Source organism: Photinus pyralis, unplaced genomic scaffold, assembly GCF_008802855.1.
Source record: "Photinus pyralis isolate 1611_PpyrPB1 unplaced genomic scaffold, Ppyr1.3 Ppyr1.4_LG1, whole genome shotgun sequence".
Lineage (NCBI taxonomy): Eukaryota > Metazoa > Arthropoda > Insecta > Coleoptera > Lampyridae > Photinus > Photinus pyralis.
Genome location: NW_022170249.1, coordinates 69,475,258 through 69,502,597, shown reverse-complemented (window position 1 = coordinate 69,502,597; position 27,340 = coordinate 69,475,258). Strand labels below are relative to the sequence as shown.

The 27,340-nt window shown below is 35.9% G+C and overlaps 1 protein-coding gene across 1 annotated transcript; it reads left to right on the top strand.

The window, feature by feature from the left end:
• The first annotated feature begins 86 nt into the window (after positions 1 to 86).
• On the top strand, positions 87 to 27,148 carry LOC116166450 (collagen alpha chain CG42342-like). The gene is made up of 27 exons (XM_031481403.1): positions 87 to 183; positions 423 to 616; positions 811 to 846; positions 897 to 968; positions 1,543 to 1,554; positions 1,629 to 1,697; positions 1,987 to 2,040; positions 2,408 to 2,587; positions 2,754 to 2,834; positions 2,936 to 2,980; positions 6,566 to 6,671; positions 6,823 to 6,920; positions 7,980 to 8,094; positions 21,291 to 21,379; positions 21,478 to 21,612; positions 21,880 to 21,906; positions 22,013 to 22,057; positions 22,107 to 22,211; positions 23,239 to 23,283; positions 23,335 to 23,397; positions 24,374 to 24,400; positions 24,494 to 24,547; positions 24,595 to 24,621; positions 24,758 to 24,793; positions 24,904 to 25,038; positions 25,104 to 25,300; positions 26,494 to 27,148. Exons 1-26 carry the CDS (start codon positions 87 to 89, stop codon positions 25,254 to 25,256), a joined length of 2,100 nt encoding a protein of 699 aa, XP_031337263.1. The 3' UTR covers positions 25,257 to 25,300; positions 26,494 to 27,148.
• The last annotated feature ends 192 nt before the right edge of the window (positions 27,149 to 27,340 follow it).

Genomic DNA, 27,340 nt, shown 5'->3' with positions numbered 1-27,340 from the left:
CCGAATACAGGGCAAAATGGGATTTGTATATTAGGTACGTGTAGGTGTACTTTTACAATATACGGTGTATATAACTCTGTAACTCTATGCCGGACAAGGTCAAACTAACGTTCGCCCATCCATCGTGCGTTCGCCCAATTCGAGCTGCGTCTATTGCGGGGAAGGGTATTGGTAGTGGCACAGGTAGTGGGGATAATGCGTGTGAGATTTGGCGGGTTTATTTGAATGGAATTCATGTAAAATGGCGGTACCCCAGTACCCCGTTTTGCCCTGGATTCCCCTATATCTTCACTAGTACGACTACGTAGGCTACGCCTGCTCATTTTGCAAACACCCACTAATATTTATAATGATTTATTTCTTCTCCTTATTACTTAGCTGTACCTTTGTTTATTTATGCTGTACGTTGTATTGCCTATGAGTTGGAAACCTTGTACTCGTCTATCATTTGTTATTCATCGTATCGTCTTTACTTGCACCAAAAAGGTTTGCACCAAACCTCTCATGCCACTACATTATCTACAAGTTACATTGCTTATCGCATAACACGGCTAAAGGTGGCTTTTATATTTTGTTGCAGGGTTCGTCGGGGCCACGCGGATATCCGGGATTCCCGGTTTGTTTTTGTTACAATTATTTAACGTTGGTGGTGGCCTATTTAACACAAAATTAACATTATCGATGACTTTATGCCAATTAATATTAGTCGCTTTGTCTATGTACTAACCCGTATCATCTCGTTACTAACCATTATGTACATTTTCATGTGTTTTTATATTTACCATATAATGAAGTATTGTATTTTAATAGGGCCCAATTGGTTTAGACGGACCAAAAGGAGACGCGGTGGGTATAAAGATTAACAACTTATTTGGATACTGAAAACTATCTTTCAGGGGCGACCTGGTGATAAAGGCCAAAAAGGGGATAATGGAAATCCTGGTTTTGATGTCTTTTCCACTGTTAAGGTAATGTGGATTTTTTAAATTTAATTTGCAATGAAAAAGTGTTATTTTTATGATAACGACAAGTTTCAATTGAAGCTTTCCAATAATATTCACTATTTCATAGCACTATTATTTGGGTGTTATAGATGTTGTTCATTCTCAATTACCGCATGTTTTAAGATCTAAGTGTTGATTAACTTCGTAAAACCCATTTTTCGTTTCCTTTTTTGTTTTTCATCAGATAACCCTACCCGCAGTCACTTTTATGAACGCCACCTTTTGAAAACTTGTTGACAATTAATTTGATTTCTTATTGTACATTTTTACTTTGTTATCAGATTCAATTCAATGAATTTCAGATGTATTTGGTCTTACAAGAAAGGCTGGCAACGTCATGATTGTGTCATCTTAATTTGTCCCTAAAATGGGTTTTAGAGCAATTTATTTTTATCGCAGCAGGAACAAGCTTAATTAATATAACTATAAACAAATTAAATAAATTCTTGAACCTGCACGTGTATAAACCTAAATTTAAAAACAAAATACTTATTACTTAAATTATTTTTTAATTTTCTTTAATTTTTAATTATTATAGCAGACAGGGCGGGTACGTATTTTATTCTGTTAATATCTAGATTGTACCGGTATTTTTAGGACATGATTTTAACTTAATTATTTCAGGGATTAAAAAGATCAGTAACAACATTAAGAGGAGGTACTTTAGGATACGCGGAGATCGTTGCGGTGAAGGTGAGGCTATGTGACCGTCATCACCGTAGATTTGTTTATTTTACAGATTAACATTCTTGATGTAGATTATTTTGCCTGACAGTTGTGGATTATTTACGGCTTTGGTTTGTTGTTTGTACCTCTGAGCTTTATTAAAGGTTTGATAATTAATGCAGAGCTACAATCAATTTTCCTAAATAGTACTGGACGTATGGCTGCACATCTTTGTGTATCTGTTGGGTGTTTAATTTCGTAATTTATTGCATGCGTTGCCCTTACTAGTTTTTGTACTCACAAGTAGTTTTTATAGGGACTACAGGAAAATGGCCATAATATTTCTGCTGAAACTATCATCACACTAAAAGTGAGTTTTATTTACCACAAGTTATTGTTTACATTTTTAGTAATTTTACGAACAATAATACTTTCCACTTATCACTTCAACTTCTTTCTTATTTCGCCATTTACTATTTCATTTTTTATTAACATTTGCTTTATAGTTCTAAAATACACCTGTTTCATCTTGAAATATCGTAAGTCATTCTTTAAATCACTTGTTCTTACGCATGTACTAACATTGTGGTTCTTTGTTTTGCGAAACGTTTTTAAATGTTAATATAATCATGGATGGTTGTTTGAATTATATCGGTTGGGTATTTGCATGTCTAATATGGTAATAGGTTTAGTCATACTGTGTATCAGCAAAGTGGAATAAATGTGCTGATTTACAGGGAGAACCAGGTGAGCCAGGTCCGCCCGGGCCAGCTGGACCTCAAGGACCAGAAGGTCTACCAGGTCACGATGGTCGGCAAGGGATTTCTGGTGAGCCAGGCCCCGCTGGAGATCGCGGTGAACCGGGACCAATTGGACCAATAGGACCTCCAGGAATGGATGGGGTGAGCGGACCAAAGGTATGCACTACTTGTCTTAACGACCACGTTGATTGCCTAGAGACTGCTTCAGTTTAATGCTGTTGAACTACCATAGAGCAGGAGTAACTATAGGCATTCATAGTGGCCCAAATTTTATACAGTTCATTATCATTCGTATTACTCTTCATTTTCCTATATAATTAAGGGTAACAAAGGAAGTAAAGGGACGTATGGTTTCATGGGAGCACCAGGCTTCACTGGATTACCCGGACATATGGGCTTACCTGTGAGAATCTAATTTAATTGTTTTTGGAGATTATCTAATTTTCTAAATTTTCAATCAGTAATATAACACAGTTATTTTTGTTATAATGCGCTTTATAATAGGGGATTCCCGGTAAGAACGGCACAAAAGGCGAACCAGGTCTAAAAGTAAGTGTATTGAATAGAATCTTTCTAGAGTACCTTCTGATGCCTTCTTAATCTATGTAATGTATTTCTCTAACAAGCTGTTCTATGTAGTTATACAAAATAATGTTTCTAATTAACTCGAGGATCTTTACTTCTACAAAAACTAACTAATACAGTCTCTTAGGGGAAATTTAACATTCGTATTTCAAATATCCATTTTGCACAGGTGAAAAAATGTAGGGAGAAGGGAAACTAAAAAAACAACTCCCAAATATGGCGAGTGGCATTGCCCTGACAGGACAGAATATTATTATCTCTGGTATGGACGTAAGCGCAACTATTTACAGGGACCCTACCTAATTGTTTAGTAATTACGTTTCTTGTTATGGGGTAATTACCACAAAGTGAAATACTGTTTCAGATTTCATAATTCAAAACTTGTGTATATTTTTGTGTTTTATTTCATATTGCAAAAAGGAATATTTCGGATGCGAGTTTTGCTTGAAAGCAGTGATCCGGATCCGGATCATCGCTCGCAGAAAGCACGCCAACGGCCAAATATGATCTCGAAATGTTCACCCCGTAAACTTCGGTCCCCAAATATTTATCCCAGGGAAATCCCTTTCTGAGGTACCTATTAGCTTTCCAAGAAAATTTATCAGGTTCATTTCACAACAAAACACCCCTCCCCAAGAAAACGTGTGAAAATTTTAGGGGGAGAATACTCCTGAGGCGAATTTACCTGGTGGTTGTTGTTGAATGGTTATATTTATACAAGGTGTAGCAACTAAGTAGGTTCAAAGAGATCAAAACAAGCATTATTTCCAAATGAATCCGAAGGAGTATCTCTTAAATTTGGATAATTGAAAACTGTTAATTTAGTACATTTGATATGCTCAAAAGTAGCCAACCCAAATAGCTTTAAAAGCAACTCGCATTTGTGAAAAATAACATTTCATCAAATACATGACACATGTTTATTTAATCGGACCTCCTCCAGTCCGAACGTATCTAAGGTCTTGGATACGGTAACCCTTATACTAAAGTAGTATTTCAAGATGAATGCCGCTAAGTAATTTTGTAACTTCGGCATTTACCTCTGCAAGGGCGAAACAGTTAATGACATTTAAAAAAAGCTAGATTCATACACAAAGAATTGAAGTCGCTAATCAATCTAAATGAGTTTAAATAATCAAATGAACATTAACTGGTCAATCTCAAACAAATCAACATAACAATAACATTTAAAGTGGAGCAAGCAAATAACAAACAAATTCAGGGGTTACCTACCCCTAAGCTACAAGTAACTGAAAAGGCAATACAATTCACTATAAATCGAAGAATCACAATTACAACTAAGAGCATTACCTTTTGTTATGGCACAAATCTTACATCAAAATTGACAACTAAAGTTATAACACTTATAACAAATTCAACTGCGTTGACTGAATGCAGTAAGCAAAGTGACGCTAAATTTTACAATGGACCTGTGTGAACTCCAAAATGCAAAATCTGCAGAGCTAAACCAAAAGACTTTCCTTAATATATTGGTAGTTTGTTATTAATTGCCCCGATAGTTCATATTTTGGTCATTAGTAGTATCTGATAATTTAGCAAGGGTAAGAATTTCATCAGCGGATCAGAAAAAAAGAAAAAAAAACAAATTCAATTCCTTAACATTGTGGTGTGTGAAGGTTGCCCTTAAAAAGTTATAAGAAATGCTATGATGGTGGGCAGGTTTTTATGTTAATACTTCATGGAAATAGAGAACAAAGCAATGTAACGACTATAAATAACTTAAAAAAATGTGCATATTACAATCAAACTTGTGTGCGGTTGTTGCTGAAAAAAGTACCTACAGCTAATAATAACAATTATGAAACAATTATGATATTTAAAGATAACAAAATTGTTTTATTTAAATAACACACAGGTTTTGTAGTTCACTGGTAGAGCGTTGGGCTACAAAACCAGACGTCGGATGTTCGCACCTGAGTTGAGGTAAATTTTCCATCTGTGGCAGAGATGGGAATTTCCTTAGACCAGTTTCAAGCATTCTGCCGGCTACTACGAATTAGGTTTTCCTGGAGTTTTCCTAATTCGTAAGGTAAATACCGGAGTAGTATAACGGGCGATCAAAAATCAGTTGCTGCCGAGTCGCCTTTGGAAGTTAAAGTTAAATGCGATTTCCCATGTAAACAAAAATTCCAAAGGTGACTCGACAGCAACTAATTTTTGATCGCATAGTAGAACAACTTAAGACCTTCTGCAGGTGCACCTCTAAAAAGCATTATGCGGGTTACTCTGTAATTGGGCGTAAGCCTGTTGAGGGCATATACCAAATAAATAATAAATAAATAAATAAATAACATTTCAATACTTACCATTATTTTATTTTAGAAAGGTGACTTTTAAGGAGGTCACTTTAACTGGGAGTAAGTTGTAAAGTTTAATGTTGGAGATAAATTTAAGTCTTTCGAAAGCTACAGTTTCTTGTTCATTTTTTTAAATGAATTCTGAAGACGTGCCTTCCATGATTCTATGGGTCCCTCGAGCTACAATCTTGACTTACCCTATACCTACTAACATATACAGCGTAGAATCGGACTGTATGGGACGCTTCTTTCACGGAAGAAACGATTAGTCCAATCGTACAGAGCAATATCATGATAATCGTTATTTTGTGCACTTCAATTCCAACGTTATGGACGACACTCATTTGAATATCATAATATAATAATACACTTCTACATGAATGCATAGTAAATACTTAATAAAATAATATAAAGACAATCACCTCTACAGTGTAACATACAAACATGATTCAAGTAACGGTACATATAAAACTTGAAGCTTCGCCTGGCCATATCTTTCTTCGCCCCGGAAAACATCCACTTTCCCGCCTTGGTACACAATAGTTATTTTCATAAAATTCAGGAAAATGACACATTACTGGTGAGGAAATATTAAAGTGCGAGGCCCTTTGGGACCGAGTGCTTTAATTTTCGAGTCAAATAATGTCATTTTACTGACGAGTTTTGTATTAAATTTTACCCGAAATCGTATTTTAATATAACATTTCAATTTGTATATAAAACTTTTGATTAATATCAATCTGTCATTGATGACAGAAGTCATTATAGACATTAGAAATGTCAAAAATGCAGCAGATAAAGTGACGATGCGGCCGGTAAAGTCACCTTTCATTAGAGTACCATGAAGAATTAAGAAGAATTTAAATTTATAAAGTAATACTTGTGCTGAGAAAAGAAGAAGAAAAGAGAAGAATCAAAAGTAGGTATTCATTTAAAGTCTTTTTTTATTTGCGTCACCAAGGAACTACTTAAACTAGTTTCATTGTGAATGTTGAGTTGAGCACACATCCATGTAAAGCAGTCTGCTGGATGGCGCTATTCCTATCCTTTGGGTAGATATTGGTATCTACTTCATTTAGTTTTAAAATTACCTTCCTTTTTTATCACTGCCTTCATTTCATAATTCACTTTCATCTATTACATACTAATATTTTTCATTTTGTGTGGGGAGTAGGTACATCCTAAGCACGCCCTTGATAACTTAAGATAATAATCAGCATTGATGTTACAGGGCGATAAAGGAGACAAAGGCGAACGAGGTTTAACGACGACGTTAACTGGAGACCAATTCCCCACTGGAATTATCGAAGGACCACCGGGCCCACCAGGACCAGCAGGTATGCGTAATTAAATAAATACATGCAATAATGCGAAGGATGTTGCGTTACTCCATTTTCGAAAGACAACGTCGCCCCCTTTTACAGTAATATAGATTTTGGTTTGCTTTATAACATACACATTTTATATAATGAGACATTATAATAAAAGGACCTGATGGTTTACGAGGTGAAAAAGGAGAGACTGGCCCCACGGGACCTCCAGGACCCGTCGGCGAAAAAGGAGCAAGAGGTCGCAGAGGAAAACGGGTAAGGTATCTTCATCCAAATACTTTCGGCTCGGGATTTCATGAACTGCTTATCCAATACACTTTTACATTTTTTCAATAAGTGTATCGGTTAATATCTCATGATATTCATAACCGTCTAACCCAAACCACTTCATTGCATTGCTTCATTGGATTTACTTGCATTAGGGGGACTTAGAATAGAAAATTCAGTGATATGCACGGCATTTTGAATCGAAACCTATTCATTCGCTTATCTGCTTCCTGCTGCGTTGCTTTATTTATCTTTGGTTTTTTGGATGCATTTATGATTTTGAACTTACTTTGTAACCATATATATTACTAATTTATTTTTATTTTCAATTTAATTTTCTTTTGTAGTAGTCGATTTAAAAGGTTTTATTTTTGAGAGCGGAAATGAACACCGATCAAAAGGACCAATGCTACTAAGTGTGCTATTGTACTTTTTTCTGAATGCGAATAGTTGATTAAATAAGTAATTGGATCAGAAGCCATTACACGCAATGTATCTATGAATTTCACAAAGCTACAAACTTGATGAAATTTATATTAATTTAAAAAGAACCATCATAATACTGTAGCTTTCATATTGTTTTGGAAACTAGCGTTTTTACTGCACTCAAGAAATGTAATCCAGGTAGTTCCTATAAGGTGTTTGGGATAGATCTTGTGCTATTTACTGACGTCAACCAAACTGGCTCGCCGCATTTAACTGTAAACGTAACCCAATTTTACACATGAGTTTTCCATACAATACATAACATATTTTCTGAGTATAACTACACTAATTTAGCTAAATAACATATTAACATTCTTCACATCTGCATTAGAAATCAGTACAGAAGCACGTGTATGGTGCGACACTGCTTAAACGTAAGTATTTCTTTTTCTCATTATTATTTTTTATCATTTTGTTAGTATTTGTGTATTACTCATTTGCGTTGTACAAATGTATTATTTTTCAAATGTAGTGGAGTAAATTTGTTCATTTGTAGTACATACCTATATTTCCAAATTATCTGATCATGTAGTGAATCTGAAAGTGGTTTGGTATGCGTAGGACCGAAAAGATTTGGATGGAGATGTAAGTCGTGGTCCTCCAGGCTTACCTGGAGCTAAGGGAGACGCAGGTGAACCAGGCCATAAAGGTGATAAGGGTGACCATGGTTTTCAAGGTATTTTTTGTAATGGGAGGTTATTAACCAAAAAACATTGATGAACGATATGAACGTGAAATAATGCAACTATTCTCTATAAGTCTATAATAACGGCAACACCGTACAGAAAGAATATACATATCAACGTTAGATATAATGATTTAAATTCAAGCACCATATTCAGCATCTCAGGATTCGCTTGTTCAGAGATCTGCATCTGGGCTCGTCTGGGGTACCTACAGTTAAGTGCCTAACAATATATTTTATACATTACTCAATGTGTAGGTACCTAAAAATTAAAACATCCATTTTATTGTAGGGTCAAGTTTTTAGATGTAGACTATTCTAAAGTTTAAAAAAAAATTAGCTTAAATTTTTGAACTTTATTTTGAGATCAGACACCTTCTCAAAAGGGTAATGTTTATACCACGCATCAACAACAAATGAAAATTTGTCAACAATAGTAATATAATCGGCACCGCCAATCAAAAAGTGCAAATTCTTATACAGTCGTTTGTTTGTTGTACATATTTCAGATAGTCGATCAGCAGAACGCATTTCCTGACCCAGAATACCAAAGCCATCAGCTTTCCCGCTACGCTGACGGCGTTTACTTGAGCTTTTTGATACTTGGAGAACTGGAATGCCGCCATTGTTTTGATTGTTGCTTAGTCTCTGGCGTGAAGTAGTGGACCCAACTCTCGTGTCCGTTTTACAAATGAATCTAAAAATTCCTCACCCTCTTCGGCGCTTTTTTTGGTGTTCATCAGGGACCATCGCGTCACCCACCTCGCACACACCTTGTAAATTTCAAAGTATACGTCAAAATCTTGTCTACGGTACCTAGTCCTAGTGTCGTTCCAAACTGGAAAATGTACGACTACACGCTACTGAAAAAAAAACCATTGGAAAATTACCTCGTGTTTCAAATGTTCTTCTAATTTCGCACACTTTTCTCGGCGCAAAAACTTGGTTACGTTGGTGGCATACAAAGTTTCTTAACAAACAAGCTGTTTGGAAATATTGTTTTCCTACAATCTATTGACCGGGAATTGATCACTTTGTGCACGCGATTTGATTAATTCTTAAACGATTGTAGGAAAAACGTTGTTTTCTTTATTCCTACAACTCGTCCTTTTTCGTACACTATTCTGATCGGTTGATCGATCCCATCCAAACTTCCATTGATGATTGGATGGTGTAAAAAAATCCTCACACTTATCTTCTTTGAGATCGGCGACGTCTTCTTCGTTTGGCTGTTTCGTCTCTTTGACTGTTGGGTTAGCTGGTTGGAAAGTTTCTTTGGGGTTCTTGGATTGTTGACTATTCGATAAATGCTATGTGGTCAATCTGCTCCTGGATGTGAGTTAATTCTGGCTCACTTGAGCTTCTGATTCAGTTACCTCTCGTTTTAATATTCTTCTTGGCCTGCTTTGTGTGGCTTGGTGTTACAGTTAAATTATTCTGGACTCCCGAATCTTCTGTTCTGTTGTGTAGTGTTGTGTTCTGATCTGATTCCCCACCTTCTTACGAAAATGGGGGAAGATCGCGTGAACTAAAAGGTTTTCTTTGTTAGACGGTTCAAAATGCGCGATATCGCTGACCCGGTAGCACACTAGGGTCTACAAGGTTACCATTTTTGTAGTGCCATTAAGATTGTTTCAGGAAGTTCTCGTCGATCTATTGAAAATAGGTCAATCTGCGGCAATAAGAAATCTGTCCATGACAAAAAACAGGGCCGTGGCATCCAGTAGGGCAACCGGGCAAGTGCCTTAGGCGCCAATTTTTGCTAGGCGCCAAAAGTCCTAAGATTTTTTTAAATAAAAATTACTTATATAAAAGTATTTTACAAAGTTTTTGTTTTGCAATTTTAAGTGCACTTGAGTCAGGATTGATCGTAAATGAGTAATATAATAATTATAAAATAAGTATAGTGAATAAGAGAAATAAATAAAAGCAACAGCCGTATAGCGTACAGGCTCGAGGGTCAATTAGAAGCACTAAATTATATTTCAACCAGTGGCTACGAATCTGTGTTCCCAAATGTTGTAATTGCGTTGCGAATTTTGTTGACATTACCTGTCCCTGTTGCTACCGGGCAACGCAGTTTCTCAAAGTTAAAATTGATTAAAACTTTTCTTCGATCAGCCATGACTCAACTGCGCTTAAATGACTTGCAATGCTTTCTATTGAAAACGAATTATGTTGCAATATCAATTACAAAAAAGTGATCGACGAATTTGCTAAAGTTAAAGCTAGAGAAGTAAATTTTAAATAAATATTTAGTCAGACATTATTTTAAATAAAAAGTATGCAAAATCTGTATTTATATATTTAAGAAGTGCAGTATTATTTATAATAAAAAATATGCAAAGACCAATTATTATTGTTTTCTTTTTTTTTTAATTAATCTCGATATAGATCAACGATAGAGGAAGCATCAATTGCTAAGATTATTAGCTACCTCTGTCGGAAAAAAAGATGGTTCCGAGATTAATTTTAAAAAAATTGTTATTATTATTATTAAAAAAGGCGCTTCGGACAAACTTTGCACTAGGCGCAATTTTACCTTGCCACGCCCCTGACAAAAAATATAGGTCAACAGTACATTGAGAGTTGGTTTCGAAATTGGTTGTGTTGTTACGGATAACGCCGTCGAATTTTGTAGGCTTTTTGTGAATGGTTCATATTTGGTTTGTTGCTGTCTCTCCCAAATGTTGGTTCCTTTCTAATTTTTATTTAATGTCATCGATGTGGGTGTAATAGCTAGTGATCTTCTCTTTCTGTATTTTGGCATTTTCACTCACTATACATTCATCTCGTGTTTCGCCTCCATTCATGATGATGATCCTATAGTTTCTTGCAGGGGAAGGTAAGAATAGCACTGTCACAGCGATGTCGATTGAATGCATTCAAAATTGTGACAAACAGAAAAGCGATAGAGCTTTCCTTATAGATTTCCCTTCTCTCTTACCTGCAGTATCCGCGCTTAGCATTGGCACGCGCAGTCCATTTCTATATGTCGATGGTTTTTTTTTATTCCCCAGACTTTACAATGGCTAAATGTTCATGTATATCATGAAGGGGAACTCCGTGGTATGAACCAGACTTTTTCCCGATTGTAATTCGTTCTTGTACTAATTCTTGGTACCTACAGTCGAAAAGGATACTGTCAGGGCATCAGAGACTCTCTGAGGCAGTGGCGTAGCGTAGGGGGGAGGGGCGGAGAGGCGGGCCACTTTAGTAGGGGCGGCAGCGTCATACCTGGCAATAATATCCCGGGGTACTTTTGAAAATAGCTAAAAGTAGGAAACGATAAAAAAATATTGCGAAAATACATTTACCTAAATTTTGATTTCGTACGCAACGACTATGGCCATCGACGGGCTTGAAGATGCTTTACCTTTATCTTATCCAGAATAGAATAAGAATTTGAACTTTTTTTTAAAATAAACGATAGGGAACTCAACATGTTCATAAGCTCCTAAAATATAGGGCGGCAAACCTTGATCACGCCCCGGGCGCCAACGAGCTACGCTACGCCACTGATTATAGGAAACTCATAGGAATCAAAACAGTTACTGCGTAAGTGGAAATTATAAAAGCACTAAACCTTCCCCATACTTCATTTAATTGTTTCAGATTTTAAATTCAGACATTATGTGACAGCACAGCGACTATAGTTTCGACCCTGAGGTCATTATCAAGCTGAAAATTTATATAATTTAAATAATTTGAAACAATGACTAACCTTAAGTGACCTACCTTCAGTTTGAAGGAACATATAAAAGTAGTTGAAAATTACATATTAATTGGTAACATTTGGTTGATAATATGCTGTAAAACATGTGTTAGAAGCGAGTCTAGAAAATAGTTCTACTTACGGGAAAAATTACTTATTCGAACATGGAAACAATTACAATTACAATATTAACAAATTTAAGGCTTTTTGCCCTCACATTTTATAAACAATTGTTAAATTAAAATTGAACGAGATGGACGCAGCCATCTTGACAAGCAAAGTGACATGTGCTGACTAAATACGGCAGGTTAAGTAACTAAAGGGAAGGGGCAAAAGCGGGAAACTTGAACAATTTAAAAAATTAAAAAGGAAATAGGGCCGGATTGGTTATGGGACGAAAAAATAAGAAAAGGAGAAAAGAATGTAACATAGCTTACATTAGGCTATTGTTTTTATAAAATATTTAAATTAAATGGGCCAAAATACCCTGTTTCTACTGAAGGTAGTCGTTGGGACTCACGGACTGAATAAACGCCCAAAAAGTAACAACCCTGATCTGCTGAAGGCAGAAAAAGGGCAAAATAAACTTAAACTAAAAAGAAGGGATATCTGACAAGCGTAACGGGGTCGGAAACTACTTGGTGAGAAAAAGCAAATTTTTATTTAAGTGAAGTATTTCATTAAGGGAGTGTTGAGGATTCGTCCTATAGTGGAGGTAAATGTCTTTCATTTCAAGAAAGTCTAATTTAAGACTTTTGTTACAAACATGCAAAATTTTGAAGTCCTCTTTCGAAAACGAGTGGCCTGAACTAAGGATGTGGTGAGCGAAGGAAGAACTGGGATTGGGTTGAACGGAGCTTATATTGTTATTCTTAATAGCAGTGATGTGTTCAGAAAACCGAATTTTAAAGGAACGACCAGTTTGTCCAATGTAACAAGCTGGGCAATCCGAACAAACCAATTTATAAACACCAGACTTGGATAGAGGAGGTATTGGGTCTTTGGTTTTGACTAAGATAGAATTTAAGTTGTTCTTGACTGAGAAGGAAATAGAAACTTTGAGGGGACGGAAGAGACGGGCTATTATTTCTGATATGGGACCAATGTATGGTAAGGAGAAAGATTCCCCTTCGAAATATTTCTCCTTACCATACATTGGTCCCATATCAGAAATAATAGCCCGTCTCTTCCGTCCCCTCAAAGTTTCTATTTCCTTCTCAGTCAAGAACAACTTAAATTCTATCTTAGTCAAAACCAAAGACCCAATACCTCCTCTATCCAAGTCTGGTGTTTATAAATTGGTTTGTTCGGATTGCCCAGCTTGTTACATTGGACAAACTGGTCGTTCCTTTAAAATTCGGTTTTCTGAACACATCACTGCTATTAAGAATAACAATATAAGCTCCGTTCAACCCAATCCCAGTTCTTCCTTCGCTCACCACATCCTTAGTTCAGGCCACTCGTTTTCGAAAGAGGACTTCAAAATTTTGCATGTTTGTAACAAAAGTCTTAAATTAGACTTTCTTGAAATGAAAGACATTTACCTCCACTATAGGACGAATCCTCAACACTCCCTTAATGAAATACTTCACTTAAATAAAAATTTGCTTTTTCTCACCAAGTAGTTTCCGACCCCGTTACGCTTGTCAGATATCCCTTCTTTTTAGTTTAAGTTTATTTTGCCCTTTTTCTGCCTTCAGCAGATCAGGGTTGTTACTTTTTGGGCGTTTATTCAGTCCGTGAGTCCCAACGACTACCTTCAGTAGAAACAGGGTATTTTGGCCCATTTAATTTAAATATTTTATAAAAACAATAGCCTAATGTAAGCTATGTTACATTCTTTTCTCCTTTTCTTATTTTTTCGTCCCATAACCAATCCGGCCCTATTTCCTTTTTAATTTTTTAAATTGTTCAAGTTTCCCGCTTTTGCCCCTTCCCTTTAGTTACTTAACCTGCCGTATTTAGTCAGCACATGTCACTTTGCTTGTCAAGATGGCTGCGTCCATCTCGTTCAATTTTAATTTAACAATTGTTTATAAAATGTGAGGGCAAAAAGCCTTAAATTTGTTAATATTGTAATTGTAATTGTTTCCATGTTCGAATAAGTAATTTTTCCCGTAAGTTGAACTATTTTCTAGACTCGCTTCTAACACATGTTTTACAGCATATTATCAACCAAATGTTACCAATTAATATGTAATTTTCAACTACTTTTATATGTTCCTTCAAACTGAAGGTAGGTCACTTAAGGTTTAGTCATTGTTTCAAATTATTTAAATTATATAAATTTTCAGCTTGATAATGACCTCAGGGTCGAAACTATAGTCGCTGTGCTGTCACATAATGTCTGAATTTAAAATCTGAAACAATTAAATGAAGTATGGGGAAGGTTTAGTGCTTTTATAATTTCCACTTAGTCAATTTCACCCCGTTTTGAGTCGTTATAAGATGGATAGCTACCACAGTTACTGCGCTTAAGGGCAATAAAGTTTGGTATGTGTTAAAAAACTATCACTCTGAGGAACGGGGCCGCTAATTTGGTGTACCAACACGCTGATATACGTCGCTTCTTCAACAAGAAATCAAAACGCAACTTGTATTTTTATTTTACAATCTTGTTATTATTATGTAACCATACCAACAACGAACTATATTATTTTTCTTACCAAGCCATCTCTAACATACTCCCCCCCGTTTACGGAAATTACAAATTTTCGGAAACAATACAAGAAGAATAGAAAATACAAAATCTTAAAATTATTTCTTCGCTTTAACCATTGAATACTTTAACTAAACTACTAATTATCTACATCTTAACTACTAGGCTTACCACCCTGACTTACAGAATCAGCTATTACTTTATCAAAAGTTGATTTTGATATTTCTAGTGAATATAATTTTTGGATTGGTCTCTTTACTATCCCATTTTTTGTTTTTAAAATGAAAACACGATTAATCCCATCACGTCCCGGGATTGCACTCAATATGCGCGCAAGCGGCCACTCCAAACGTTTTTTCATTTTGTCGTCGATCATTACAAGATCTCCAACTTTCAAATCACAGACCTTTTGTTTTTGATTTCTAATAGTCAATTTGCCTATATATTCTGACCGAAAACGCGCTCGTAAATCATTGCAAATATGTTGCCTATGTTTAAATTGTTTATTAAGTTTTTCTGTATAAAGCATACCGCAATCCGGTACGCCTATCTCTTTTGTTTCGTGGAGAAACATAGAAGGTGTTAAGGGTTTTAAATCGTCAGGATTTTCTGATACATATGTTAAAGGTCTATCATTTATGATTGCCTCCACATCGCATAGCACTGTCACCATACTTTTGTACGATAGACACGCTTTTCCCAAAACCTTTCGTAAACATGATTTTAAAATTCCTACCAACCTTTCCCACCACCCTCCCCACCAGGGAGCGGAAGGTGGATTAAAGATCCACTCTATTCTTTGTGCCGAGCTAAACTTAACTATTTTGTTCCAATCTAAATCTCGTAACGCTTTATTAGTGCCTACAAAATTCGTACCGTTATCCACTATAAATGATTCGCGGACGCCCTCGTCTGGCTATGAAACGACGTAAAGTTTCGATAAATGCCTCAGTAGAAAGTCCCGACGCTAACTCAAAATGAACGGCCCGATACACGGCGCATGTAAATAAACTGATCCATGCCTTTTTGTTATTTCGAAGAAAAACAGGACCTGCATAATCGACACCTATGATTTCGAAAACTCCAGCATCACGGACGCGGTTCGGTGGCAGAGCCGGTTCTTCGCAGCTTGCAGGTTTTGCGGTTTGTCGTTTACACACGATGCATTTGTTTACGATAGTTTTTATCGTTCTTCTTAACGATGTGATCCAAAATTTTTCCCTTAATCGGCTCATAATGAGCGTAACGCCGACATGCCCCAATATTTCGTGGGTCTCTTTAACTAATAACCTTACTACATCGTGATCTGAATCTAATAAAATTGGATATAAAAATAATGGATCATCTTCACGATATAAAATTTTCGTTTTTAACACGTGTAATCGGTCTTTGTTTTCCATTATTTTAAACGAAGACCACTTTTGATTATTGGCTTTAGAAAACATGTCGAATTGTAAACGTTTTAATAAACGTATTTCTGCCTCTTCTAATTCTCTAACCATTAGTCGTAAGTTTCTTACATCAATGTTATTTCCACGAAAATTCTCTTGATTTTCCTTTTTATACTTACAATTCTCTCTAAATCTTCTGGCCCATGCAGCGAATCGAATAATTTTTGAGTAAGACGAAAAATGAGTACAAAAATTAAAATCATTTGTACGTTCAGCACTACTCAAATTTACAATCGCTGATTTTTTCCTTTCGCTTTGTACTTCTTCATCATTTACTATTGCTTCGGATGTGGGCCAATCTTCTTCTCTCTCATACAGCCAGCTTGGACCGTGCCACCACATGGATTTTACCAAACGAGACGGGCTGCACCCCCTCGAGGGAAGATCTGCAGGATTTTGGTCACCCGAAATGTGCCGCCAAGCTTCTTTGTCGCTATGTATACGTATCTCGGAAACTCGGTTGTGAACAAACGTACCACATTGAATATCGCTCTTAATCCATGCCAGCACCGTTGTGGAATCCGTCCAATAGTATACGGTTTCTATTTTTCGATTTAAAGAGTTAATTACCAATGACGTGAGTCGTGTGGCAATAGTAGCAGCCATTAATTCAAGACGAGGAATCGTTGATTTTTCCGGAGTGACTTTGCACTTAATAAAGTGACTTTGACATTCCCATTATGCTCGGTTCGGGCAAAAATTACGGCAGCATATGCTTGCCCACTAGCGTCTCCGAAAACGTGTAAACTTAACGTTCCTGGCCCTATTTCACGAGGTATTTCTATTTGTTTCATCAGTGGCAGTTCTCGTACCCACTGACAAAACACGTCTCTCTCGGTCCCCATTACTTCTACGTCCCAATCAGTTTTTTCTTTCCATAACCTTTTTAATAAAAGTTTTGGCTGTAAAGACACGGGACATGTTACACCTATGGGATCAAAAATTTTTAGAGTTGTTCGTTTTGTTATATTATCAGTACAACCCGGTCCAAGAGCATCAGGATTAATCATAATAACATCTTTCCGTTTATCCCACCCTAAAATATTGGTAACGTTATCACTAGTCGTATCGAGCGTGTACTCCCAACCTCTAAGATTGAAACCTCCCATGGCAAATATTTCACTTGCAGTTTTGATGAACTCATGTAATTCATCAACTGTGTTAACGCTTGTAATACAGTTATCAACGTAAAATGATTCTTTAAGTTTTTTACTTATGTCGGCAGACCATATTTTTTGAAAGTTGTGATTACGTGTCATATTTTGATCATTTGAACAATTATTTAAATGTAGTTCGATAATTGCCGCCAACAAAAAAGGACTGCACGACAAACCAAATACTACACGTCTATGCCTATAAGTGACAAGCTCCTCGTTTTTAAACCACAAAAATCGCAAAAAATCTCGATCTTCGTTAGCAACATCTATCTGCAAAAATGCTCGTTTGATGTCCGCTATAATCCCGATTTTCCCTTCCCGAAATCTATTAATAATATTCGGAATGAGCGCTATCATATTGGGTCCCTTTTCTAAACAATTATTTAACGACGGTTTTCCTGGAGTGCTTGCCGACGCGTCAAATACCGGTCTAATCGGAGTCGTACTACCTGGTTTCAGTACTGCGCGATGCGGTAGATAATGACAATGCAAATCACCTTTGGAAAAGGGAACCTTTTCAATAATATTTTCGCTTAACCAATTGTCCAAAATTTCATCATATTCAAGAAAAATATTTTGGCCTTTCAGTTTTTTAACGTTAGATAATAGCCGCTTGCACGCAATTTCGAAATTCGTAGGTAATGGTTGGTGATTATCCACTCAAGGTAATCTAACCTCGTATCGACCATCCGAATTAAAATTAGCTGTTTCTAAAACATACTTACGTGCCTTCATGTCTATTTCTGACCTTTCTACTGTTTCAATCGGATCTGTAATACCAAGTAGATCTAATTGCCATAAGTCAGTTGGCGTAGCAGTTTCAATAAACATTGCATTTAAAAGTATCGCCGAATCTGAAAGTTGCGATGTTGACGGTAATTTTCCCGTTACGGTCCACCCAAGCTTAGTTTTAAAAGAAGTTAACCCATTGCTTAATTCGCATATCTTCCCTGTGAACAGTTTCCCTATTACATCTGCCCCAATAAGAACTTCAATGGGAGTTGAATCACCGTCAATATCGCTGAGATGTATGCCCTTATTATCTAATTCCTTTAACAGGGGTTTACACTTTAATTGCGGAATTGATTCACAAATTATATCTTGACCTAATGCAATAAATTTGCAAGCAAAACGGTTATTTAAATCACGCAACCTAATTAAAAACAGATCGTGGCTTCCTACCTTCGACCGTTGACCACCGAAAAGGGAATGAATGACTTCTTGTTTACCGTGGGATTCGTAGCCTAATTCTTCAGCTACAGACGAAAGTACATACGAGCGTTGAGAACCGGAGTCGAAAAGTACACGTATTACTCGTTCTCTGGTGTCGGAGTACAAAACAACTCTTGCAGTTGGTAAACAAACTTCTGGGCATCCCGAAAGTGTTGTTAAATTATTCTCCTTCGCAGTTTTTTGTGGTCGACGAGTATTGGTATCGCTTTCTCCATCTGAAACATATGCACTTTTCTCGTGTTTATTTACCAGTTCGCACAAAAGAAGTGTGTGTCGGCCTGAACACCAACTACAGCTTAACTTTACACGGCATGATTTCGAATTATGGCCATGCTTTAAACAGCGAAAACAACATTTCTCTCGCTTCACTATGTTTTTCCGCTCATCAAAGTTTAGTTTGCGAGCAACAGTACATTTGTTATTTTCGTGTTCGCCATTACAAAATATGCACGACAAATTGGATTTCGAAACAAACAGAGCGTTTGCAGTCGCAACATCACCTTGAACTTCATAGGTTTGCTTCCCTCGCAACTGCTTCCTTCCTTCTTGGTTCGCTGTAATGTTGAAGCCTGTCATTGCCATCTTAATAGTCTCCTGATCGCACACTTCTAGTTCCAGGAACGTCATCAATTGGGTCAGCTGGTCATGCGATTCAGTTGTTAAACCGTCTTTCCTACTGAACTGCTTCCATGCTCGTAGGACCTCTTCAGGAAGACAAGATTCAACCAAAGGATACAATAACGTAGCGTAGTCCTTTTTCATTACACCCAATGAATTGAGTGCCCGTAAATGCGATCCCAATTTGTCATATAAATCTGACAGTTTCGGTTTCCTTGTGTCAGACGCATTCTGAAGTACAAGGGCTAATAACTCTCGTACATAAAACTGTTTCACGAGGTCATCTCGTCCGAAACGGTTCTTCAAACTTTCTATCGCTTTTTCATAATTATCTCCCGTGGGAGGAAAACTGGTTACTATATTCTTGGCGCTAGATTTTTCGACTGTAGCCTGTAACAAGTATTGAAACTTCACTTCATTGCTTAAAGTCGGATCTTCGTGATACTTTTTGAATTGACTCCAAAAAGGAAGCCATTCCTTTACCGATCCCTCGAACTTCGGTATCTGTAATTTCGATAACGCTTTCTGTGTAAATGACGGAACGATTTCAGGAGATTGTGTTGCAGATGCAAGAAATTTATTCATTGCGATATTCGCGTCGATAAATTGTTTATGGTACGTATCATCTGATTCCAATTCAGCACTAATTTCATCTTCCGACATGTCACTCTGAAACAACTTTTTGTTATAATGTTCTTGACTGGTATATAATTCTTTCAGCCGTATTTCTAGTAATTGAAACGCGCTTTGCTTAACGTCCAAAGTGGTTTCCGTACAAACCGTCTCCATAAAGGTATTGAAAGCTCGAGTAAAAGCACCGCGGGCTACAGTACGTCGTTTTTTGAGTGGTTCAGTCATCTTCAACTTTTTGTTGTACACCACCTAAATTTACCCACTTGTCCTGTCACGGTCGCCACTTGTTAAAAAACTATCACTCTGAGGAACGGGGCCGCTAATTTGGTGTACCTACACGCTGATATACGTAGTTTCTTCAACAAGAAATCAAAACGCAACTTGTATTTTTATTTTACAATCTTGTTATTATTATGTAACCATACCAACAACGAACTATATTATTTTTCTTACCAAGCCATCTCTAACAGTATGCTTGTTTCCCTTTGAAAGTACTCAATCAATTTCAAAATAAAACCTTGCTCAACTTTCGTGTATCAATATGTCATAGTAAAATTTGTAAAATATTTGTCTATTACAGCGTTGCTGCACTTTCGACTTTTGATATTCAGTTCACTTTTAACACAAAATAATCCAAAGATAGGTATCTCAAACTGGAAATCTGTAAAAAACGAAAATCGTTTGTGACGGATTGACATTATGGACAGACCGTTACCTATCATTGTTTATTTGTCACGACTTATGTTGAAGACGTAATTTTTTTGTCTCTATCGTTTTAAATGCAATGAAGAGAGAATCACATTTATGACGTCATTTTCAGACCTGTGAAGCAAAGTAGATTCACATTAGCAACTTCCCTTTCTTGTCCCATAGTTTCACGCTACTCTTCTGAATTTACTAAAATATCTTGACTCTCTTGGTACCTAGTAAATAGTAATTGTAGATTTCTTGCACTTGTTAATCGCCATTCTTATGGTATTTCACGTCATTCCATACAATGTCCGAATGTCGACAAATACATACCCTGATGGTTTCCTTATGGGTCCAATAAAAAACAAAATGATTGAAAATAATGTTTGGTTACAGGTATACACTTCTAACATGTATTCATGTCCTTTTGTCAAAAAAATTGTACACCTCGAGTGGTATATTCTAACTTCACTCTAAATCTCGATCTTATTCTTCAGCTAACTTAATCTCGGGAACCTCTAAACTTCCGAACGGCGTCGGCCGTCGTTTATCCTAGTCCCCTTGTAACAGATAAGGGATTTTTTATACCTTCCATACAGAATAATAATCATGCACAACTTGCACTACCTACATAATATTGAATCATGTAGGTACTATCACAGATTTAAATATTTAAATCTGTGGTACTATAAAAGATGAATTAAGAGGCTGTATTTCTTTTAGTAGTTGTAGGCACACAATAGTGCACCACAGAGTAAGGTTCTTATGTATAAATTAAGTTAATCGATTAAAGTTATTTACTGGTACCTACCTACAACTTAGGTTCCAGGTATTGGTTTGCTTTTTCATATATTCTCTTTCGTGTTTATGTGAGGCTTAACTCGCAGTTATATTTTCTCTCTATAAACTTCGATCACATTGTTCATCTTTGTTTGTACTTCGACTAGTATTGTTATTATAGCGTCTAACAGTCCAGCGTACTTACTTCTTAATTACATCAAGCAAATAATACATATTTATATTGCTTAAAGGACCAAAAGGGGACCGAGGTGAAAGTGGTACCATAGGCGAACCTGGCTTAAATGGCGAGTCTGGTCTACAAGGACCTCCTGGACTACCGGTAAATAAAACAGTTACCTTTTCTGATCATACGAAAAATGGCCCTTTCTGGCACAGCATTCACAATTACAGTAGCTAATGATTATTCTATTTTGCCAGGGCCAGCCTGGACCGAAAGGTGAAAAAGGCGAATATGGTGACATCGGCCCACCTGGTTTAATGGGACCTCCTGGTTTACCTGGACCTCCTGGATATCCTGGTCAAAAGGGAGAAAAGGGCGAGAAGGGAGAATCGGTATGTATTGTTTATTCACTACCTACCTACCTTTTGCATTAGTGATTAGAACGTTGAACAGTGCTGCTTTTGGTATAAATCCAGTAGTTTGAAATATCATCGATAAGAGATGCGTTTAGCATTGAAGAGTTTGTTTGGATTGAGTCACTTTAGGTATACGGGAGAGGAACATTTTGGTAGTATGACCAATGCATATTTATTTAATTCTTTGTATAACTCTATAATGACAGCTTTCTAATATACGTTTGTTTTTTATACTGTTCACAGAAATATAAGAAGTTAAGGAGAAGGCAGGTAAGCATTAATTTCATGATATTTTATGTGTTCTTGTTAATATATTATGTATCAAATCAATAATAATGGGTGATGATTTTATGTTTTTTGTATTTTTTAATTACTGTTTCAGGGAGACGGGACTGGAGAGGTAACAATTGGAGGCGATATGGTAAATATACCAAATAAGGAGACAAGCAAGGTTACAAATGGCATTTCAGATTATGGGTCCACCTGGCCCACCCGGTCCCGCCGGTACCCCAGGCCTTCAAGGACCGCCTGGAATTAAAGGCGACAAAGGCGTGGATGGAGTCAAAGGAGAGCCAGTAAGACTTCTTTTTTATTTTTATATGTAATCTAGAACGCTAGTTTAGAACGACTGACTCCTCTTGATTGAAAAAAGTGATCTACGTTCTGCGTGATTACGGTCAATTTCATTTATATGTTAAATGTTTTTAAACAATGTTATTTATTAAGAAGTAGACATAGGGATATTTACGTGCATTGTTGTTCCCTATGTCTACTTTTAAATGGCAAATTCTCTTCTGAAGGGCGCCTAATTTTATGGAACCAAAATAACTTCTTAAAACAAATAAAGATCTGGCTGCCATATCAATTAATTTGAATATAGTTGTTTTGGCTTCAAAGAAAATAAATCCCTTACGCTCCTTAAACTGTTATCAGCACTATACCAATTGACAATATCAACTTTTTCTTCAGTTGCACACGAACAAAATAAAAATACGGTAGGAAGTCAAAGTGTTGAATCCAGCAAGCCTAGTTAGGGTAGTTGTTGATTTGAAATAAGAATAAGTGCTTTCACTGTTTCCTTTATTCTAGCACCTTACACCTTTCTTACACTAAGTGGACTGTATTTACAACTGCGCTTACTGAACTAAACTTAAGCCTAGAAAACATATGAATATAACGTAAGGTGGTTAGTCCTTTTCCCAAAATGGGCGGAAATTGCCGCTCGTTAATCTTGGCGCTCACTTCTAATTCTACCGTGTCGAATTATGAGTTCGCTCCCTAACACAAAGTAACAAGATTCAAATTAATTAATATGACAGCCACACCTTTATTGGTTTTAAGAAATTGCATTAAATGAAGCGACCTTCAGAAGAGATTTTATCTTTTAAAAGTAGACGTCGGGAAAACAATGCATGTACGTCCATCTCTATGTCTAGTTCTTAATAAATATCGCTGTATGTTAGATTCATTTTTCTCTCAGCAATAGCAAAGAAGCGACTTAAATGATAGTAGTAGTCCTTTTTTGATAAGTGTACACCTTATTTCTTACGCACTACGCACGTAATATCTGATACATCAGTAATTGTAATAATTCTTATCCAGGGCGAAAAAGGAACCAAAGGTGATCCTGGACCAATGGGTCTTCCGGTGAGTAAGCAACACTCATTTACAATAAAGCGTAACAAACATATTGAATAGGGTCCCATGGGTTTACGAGGCGAAGCTGGCCGACCAAGTGATTATACCAAACCAGGGCCTCCGGTAAGAAAGCACTTCTATAATTAAGGCTAAATGGTGTTAGCAGAAAATGTACAGAGACTTAATAAATTAATGGTTTATTGAAACTTTGAATAAGTGGCTTAATATGCAGAAGGCAGCGCTTCCTATACAGTTAATAGATTGCTTAGGATCACAATTTAGATCGAGAGAAAAATTTGATAAACATAAAGCCGCTATTTTCTAAAAATGACAAAATTGTATTAATTAAAGAAATCTAACGTTTTCTTTGTAACGGCGTTTAAGATACCGCAAACTGAAATGAATGTAATTTACTCATCAATGTGTTGTTTATATGTAATTTTAAAGCTGTATCTATTGCTACATGTATATTTACTTAATATAGTGCTGAAAATATGTATAAAAGACATACAACTCGAGCCTTATGTATTAAAAGGGCATAAACGCCACAGACTGTTTTCGTCCACTAAGATACTTAAGTAAATGTTATTTTAAGATGTACAAGACTAGAAATCATTAATTGAAATAATTTTATAAATATACACATTGCCAATTAATATTAATTATGACTGTATAAATACAATATCATGTATAACAACAATGCTGTGCTATAATAATTGTTTATTAAATTTTTTATAGATGTTTTAAGTAGCTTAGTTTAAAGTTTAGACTGATTGTAGATTAGGTTTATGAAGCATACAATTTGTAAATTATTATAATTTTATTAACTAGCATTATAAAGAAGTTAGTGTAACAATTTTAATGTACGAAAATAAATGTTTTGTGCATGTGCTGTACGTTATAAAAGCTTGCATTATGTTTGTGCCTTAACCTCGCTTTGTGAACTTTTCAAAAAGAGAAAGTTAACAAATATTGCAAATTCAGGTGCATGAAGATTGGAACTACGTGAGCATTTGGTGCATAAAAATGCAACACTCAGTTATTTTCTAACAATAACAGTTACTGGATTACACCTTTCTTTAATTATTTTTCTTCACAGGGACCACCAGGACTTGACGGGATGAAGGTGAGAACATCTTTTTGTTTGCATAAGTGACTGTGTGTTATAACAACTAGTCGAGTTACGTGTTTCATGATTAACACCATTTTATTTGCTTAGGGAGCGCAAGGTGAGCCAGGCAGTAAAGGAGAGCGGGGTGACCCTGGCTTACCTGTAAGTTGTCCCTCTATTAGACTAACTATACTAATACAGCATTTTAGGGTACAGATGGAATCCCGGGCCAAGAGGTACTTATTCACATTGATTTTCACACTAACTTTAAGTTTGGAGACGACACAGTAGCTTTAATAGTATTTTAATACCAAGTTAAACACCTGTTATAGGTTTTCTTTTCTGTTTCTATAGTGACGTTAATGTTTTCAGGGTCCTAAAGGAGACAAAGGATATAAAGGGGATGCTGTAAGTAACTTCTCTTTCACCGCATCATCTGCTCGCTTACATTCTTTGCGCTGCAACTTTTAAATTGGTTATATATATGCTATTATAAGTTTCTATATTTCGTCTTAAAGGGTCCGATTGGGAAACGCGGACGCAAAGGTGACAAAGGCGACAAGGGAGATCAAGGTGTACCAGGCTTGGATGCTCCATGTCCCTTAGGAACGGACGGGCTACCGTTACCGGGATGTGGTTGGCGACCACCTAAAGTTAGTTGAATCGCTTATTAGTGATTATTTTAAAATGCATGGGCGTGGTGTGATTAACTTTTCAGGAAATCCATACTATATCAACGCCTGCCAGTGATATTGATACTGAAGATCCAGTAGATGAAGACTTTGAAGGCGATTATGATGATCAAGACGACTATGAAGAATATCCAGAACATACAAACTCTGCACTTGCTATATCAGCTTCAGCTATTTAACAATTAATTGCCCTGCTAGCGTTTGGGATTTTACATTAAATGTGGTTTGTATGAGCTGTTTTAATTAACTTTCACTAAGCTTATACAGTACAGAATTACTTATATGAGATTAATATTCCTGCAAACTTCACGCACACGGCACACCTTATATATTGCATAAAATATTCAGGACAGACTTTACTTATTTATACGTACCATATCACATGTTTGTGAAATGTTTTAAGATAGTGGGTACCTACCTATCCGACCGGACAGTACTTTGTACTGATAAATAGAATTTAAGTGTTCCTCAAATTAAGTAAAGGTATTATAGCGATGGTGGGCGTGGAGAGGGGTAGGTATAAGTCATTTTATGAGAAATCGAGTAAATGATCAATATAGTAGATTTCATTAACTTTCACAAATCACCTGTCTAATTAATTTTTGAGCTAAAATCAAATTTTGTCAGATAGTATAGAAATAAGAGTTTTTTAGATTATAAATGTTTATTACTAAAATAATGAAAAATACACAATCTGAACTAAGCTTATATCTTTTGACACATTACAAAAACTGAAAAACAAAACATATATCCCTTTTCACTTTAACAAATTTTCATATTTAAACTTTTAACTCTTCTTCCTCGTCGCTTTCTTCTTCAACTCGTATGTCTCAGGCAATGCATTGACTATCTCTTGTTTAAAAGGCAAATTTTTATAAAAACCGTGAAAAACCTTGTCAATCTAGGGAAGCAACTTTAATAAATTTTTCTTTTTTTCTGGGATCAACAAACCATTACAACTAAACAAATGAAATATTGCAACTTGGGGGGACTAACTATACTCCCAAGTTTTTGAATTCTGAATAATTCAATAACGATCAAACAACAAACGTGGAAATGTAACTAACAAACACCAACAAACGATTGCAATAAAAATATTCTGAAAATTCCATATTCCTTTTCCAAAACTACACTTATTTCATTTTACACAATTGTCGACATATATCCCTTTACAGGCGCACCATCGAATTATATTAACAGCTTTTACACTATGATATTAAGTAGATATTGGAGCAGATCCAATCTGCTATATTGGATTAGAAACCAGTACTACCTATCTTTGTTGCGGAAAGTATTACAGGATTGAGTTTTAATAACATCCAATAGGAGTACCTTATACTGTTGTAGTGATAATAATACAGTGTTTTAATCACTTGCAATAGGTGCATTAATACTAATACCTACATTTTTTGATAGTTTTAGGCAGCGGCCAATGAAGAAGGTTTCAAAGGAGCACAGTTCCCGAATATGTACTTACTTTACAAGTGAGTGTAAATAGTGTTTGTTATGCTAAAAACATGTTCACTCTGACAGCACACTCTACAGATAATCTATCGAATTAACTAAAGAAGATGTATGTTTATATAATAAACTATAGTTAATCAGTGTTGTAAATTTTGAGAAAAGTTAATTATGATGTAGATACTAGGTTGTTTACTGAAATGTGCCAAAATTTACGGATTCTTTAAAGCGTGTAATTAATAAAGCACTATTTTTCTTTAAATCCCTCTGTATGTCCAAAACGCCCAATTTTGGTAAACACTTCATGTATTTGTACATAAGAAACCACTTGCATAGTGTATCCCATTTAATATAATGAACGCATGTTTACTGTGGATTTGGGTAAAATTTGCCATAGATTGTTATTAAGCTCACCTGAGAAATATCAGTGAATACTATTATGTATTAGAGAAATTTGGCCTAAGTAAGTTTATAGGTATATCTTCCGATTTTGATATGTATTTGACCATACCCACTCAAATGTTGTATAAAGTAATTATAATTATTAATTAAATTATTACTGCATATGAAATAAACAAACGTACTTGATTGTTACCTACTTGTAGTATCAGTTACTGTTCTTACTAATTTATAAATATTTTATAAGGAGAGTTGTCTTATTAGCATTTTTATTCTTTATTTAAATAAACTTGAATATATAAGTAATTTAAATTCTGCGTACCTAAGAGGTGATATGGTAGTAAATGGTATGTTTATACCATTGCATGTGTCATTAGTTTGTTTATTCCATTTCCAAAATTTT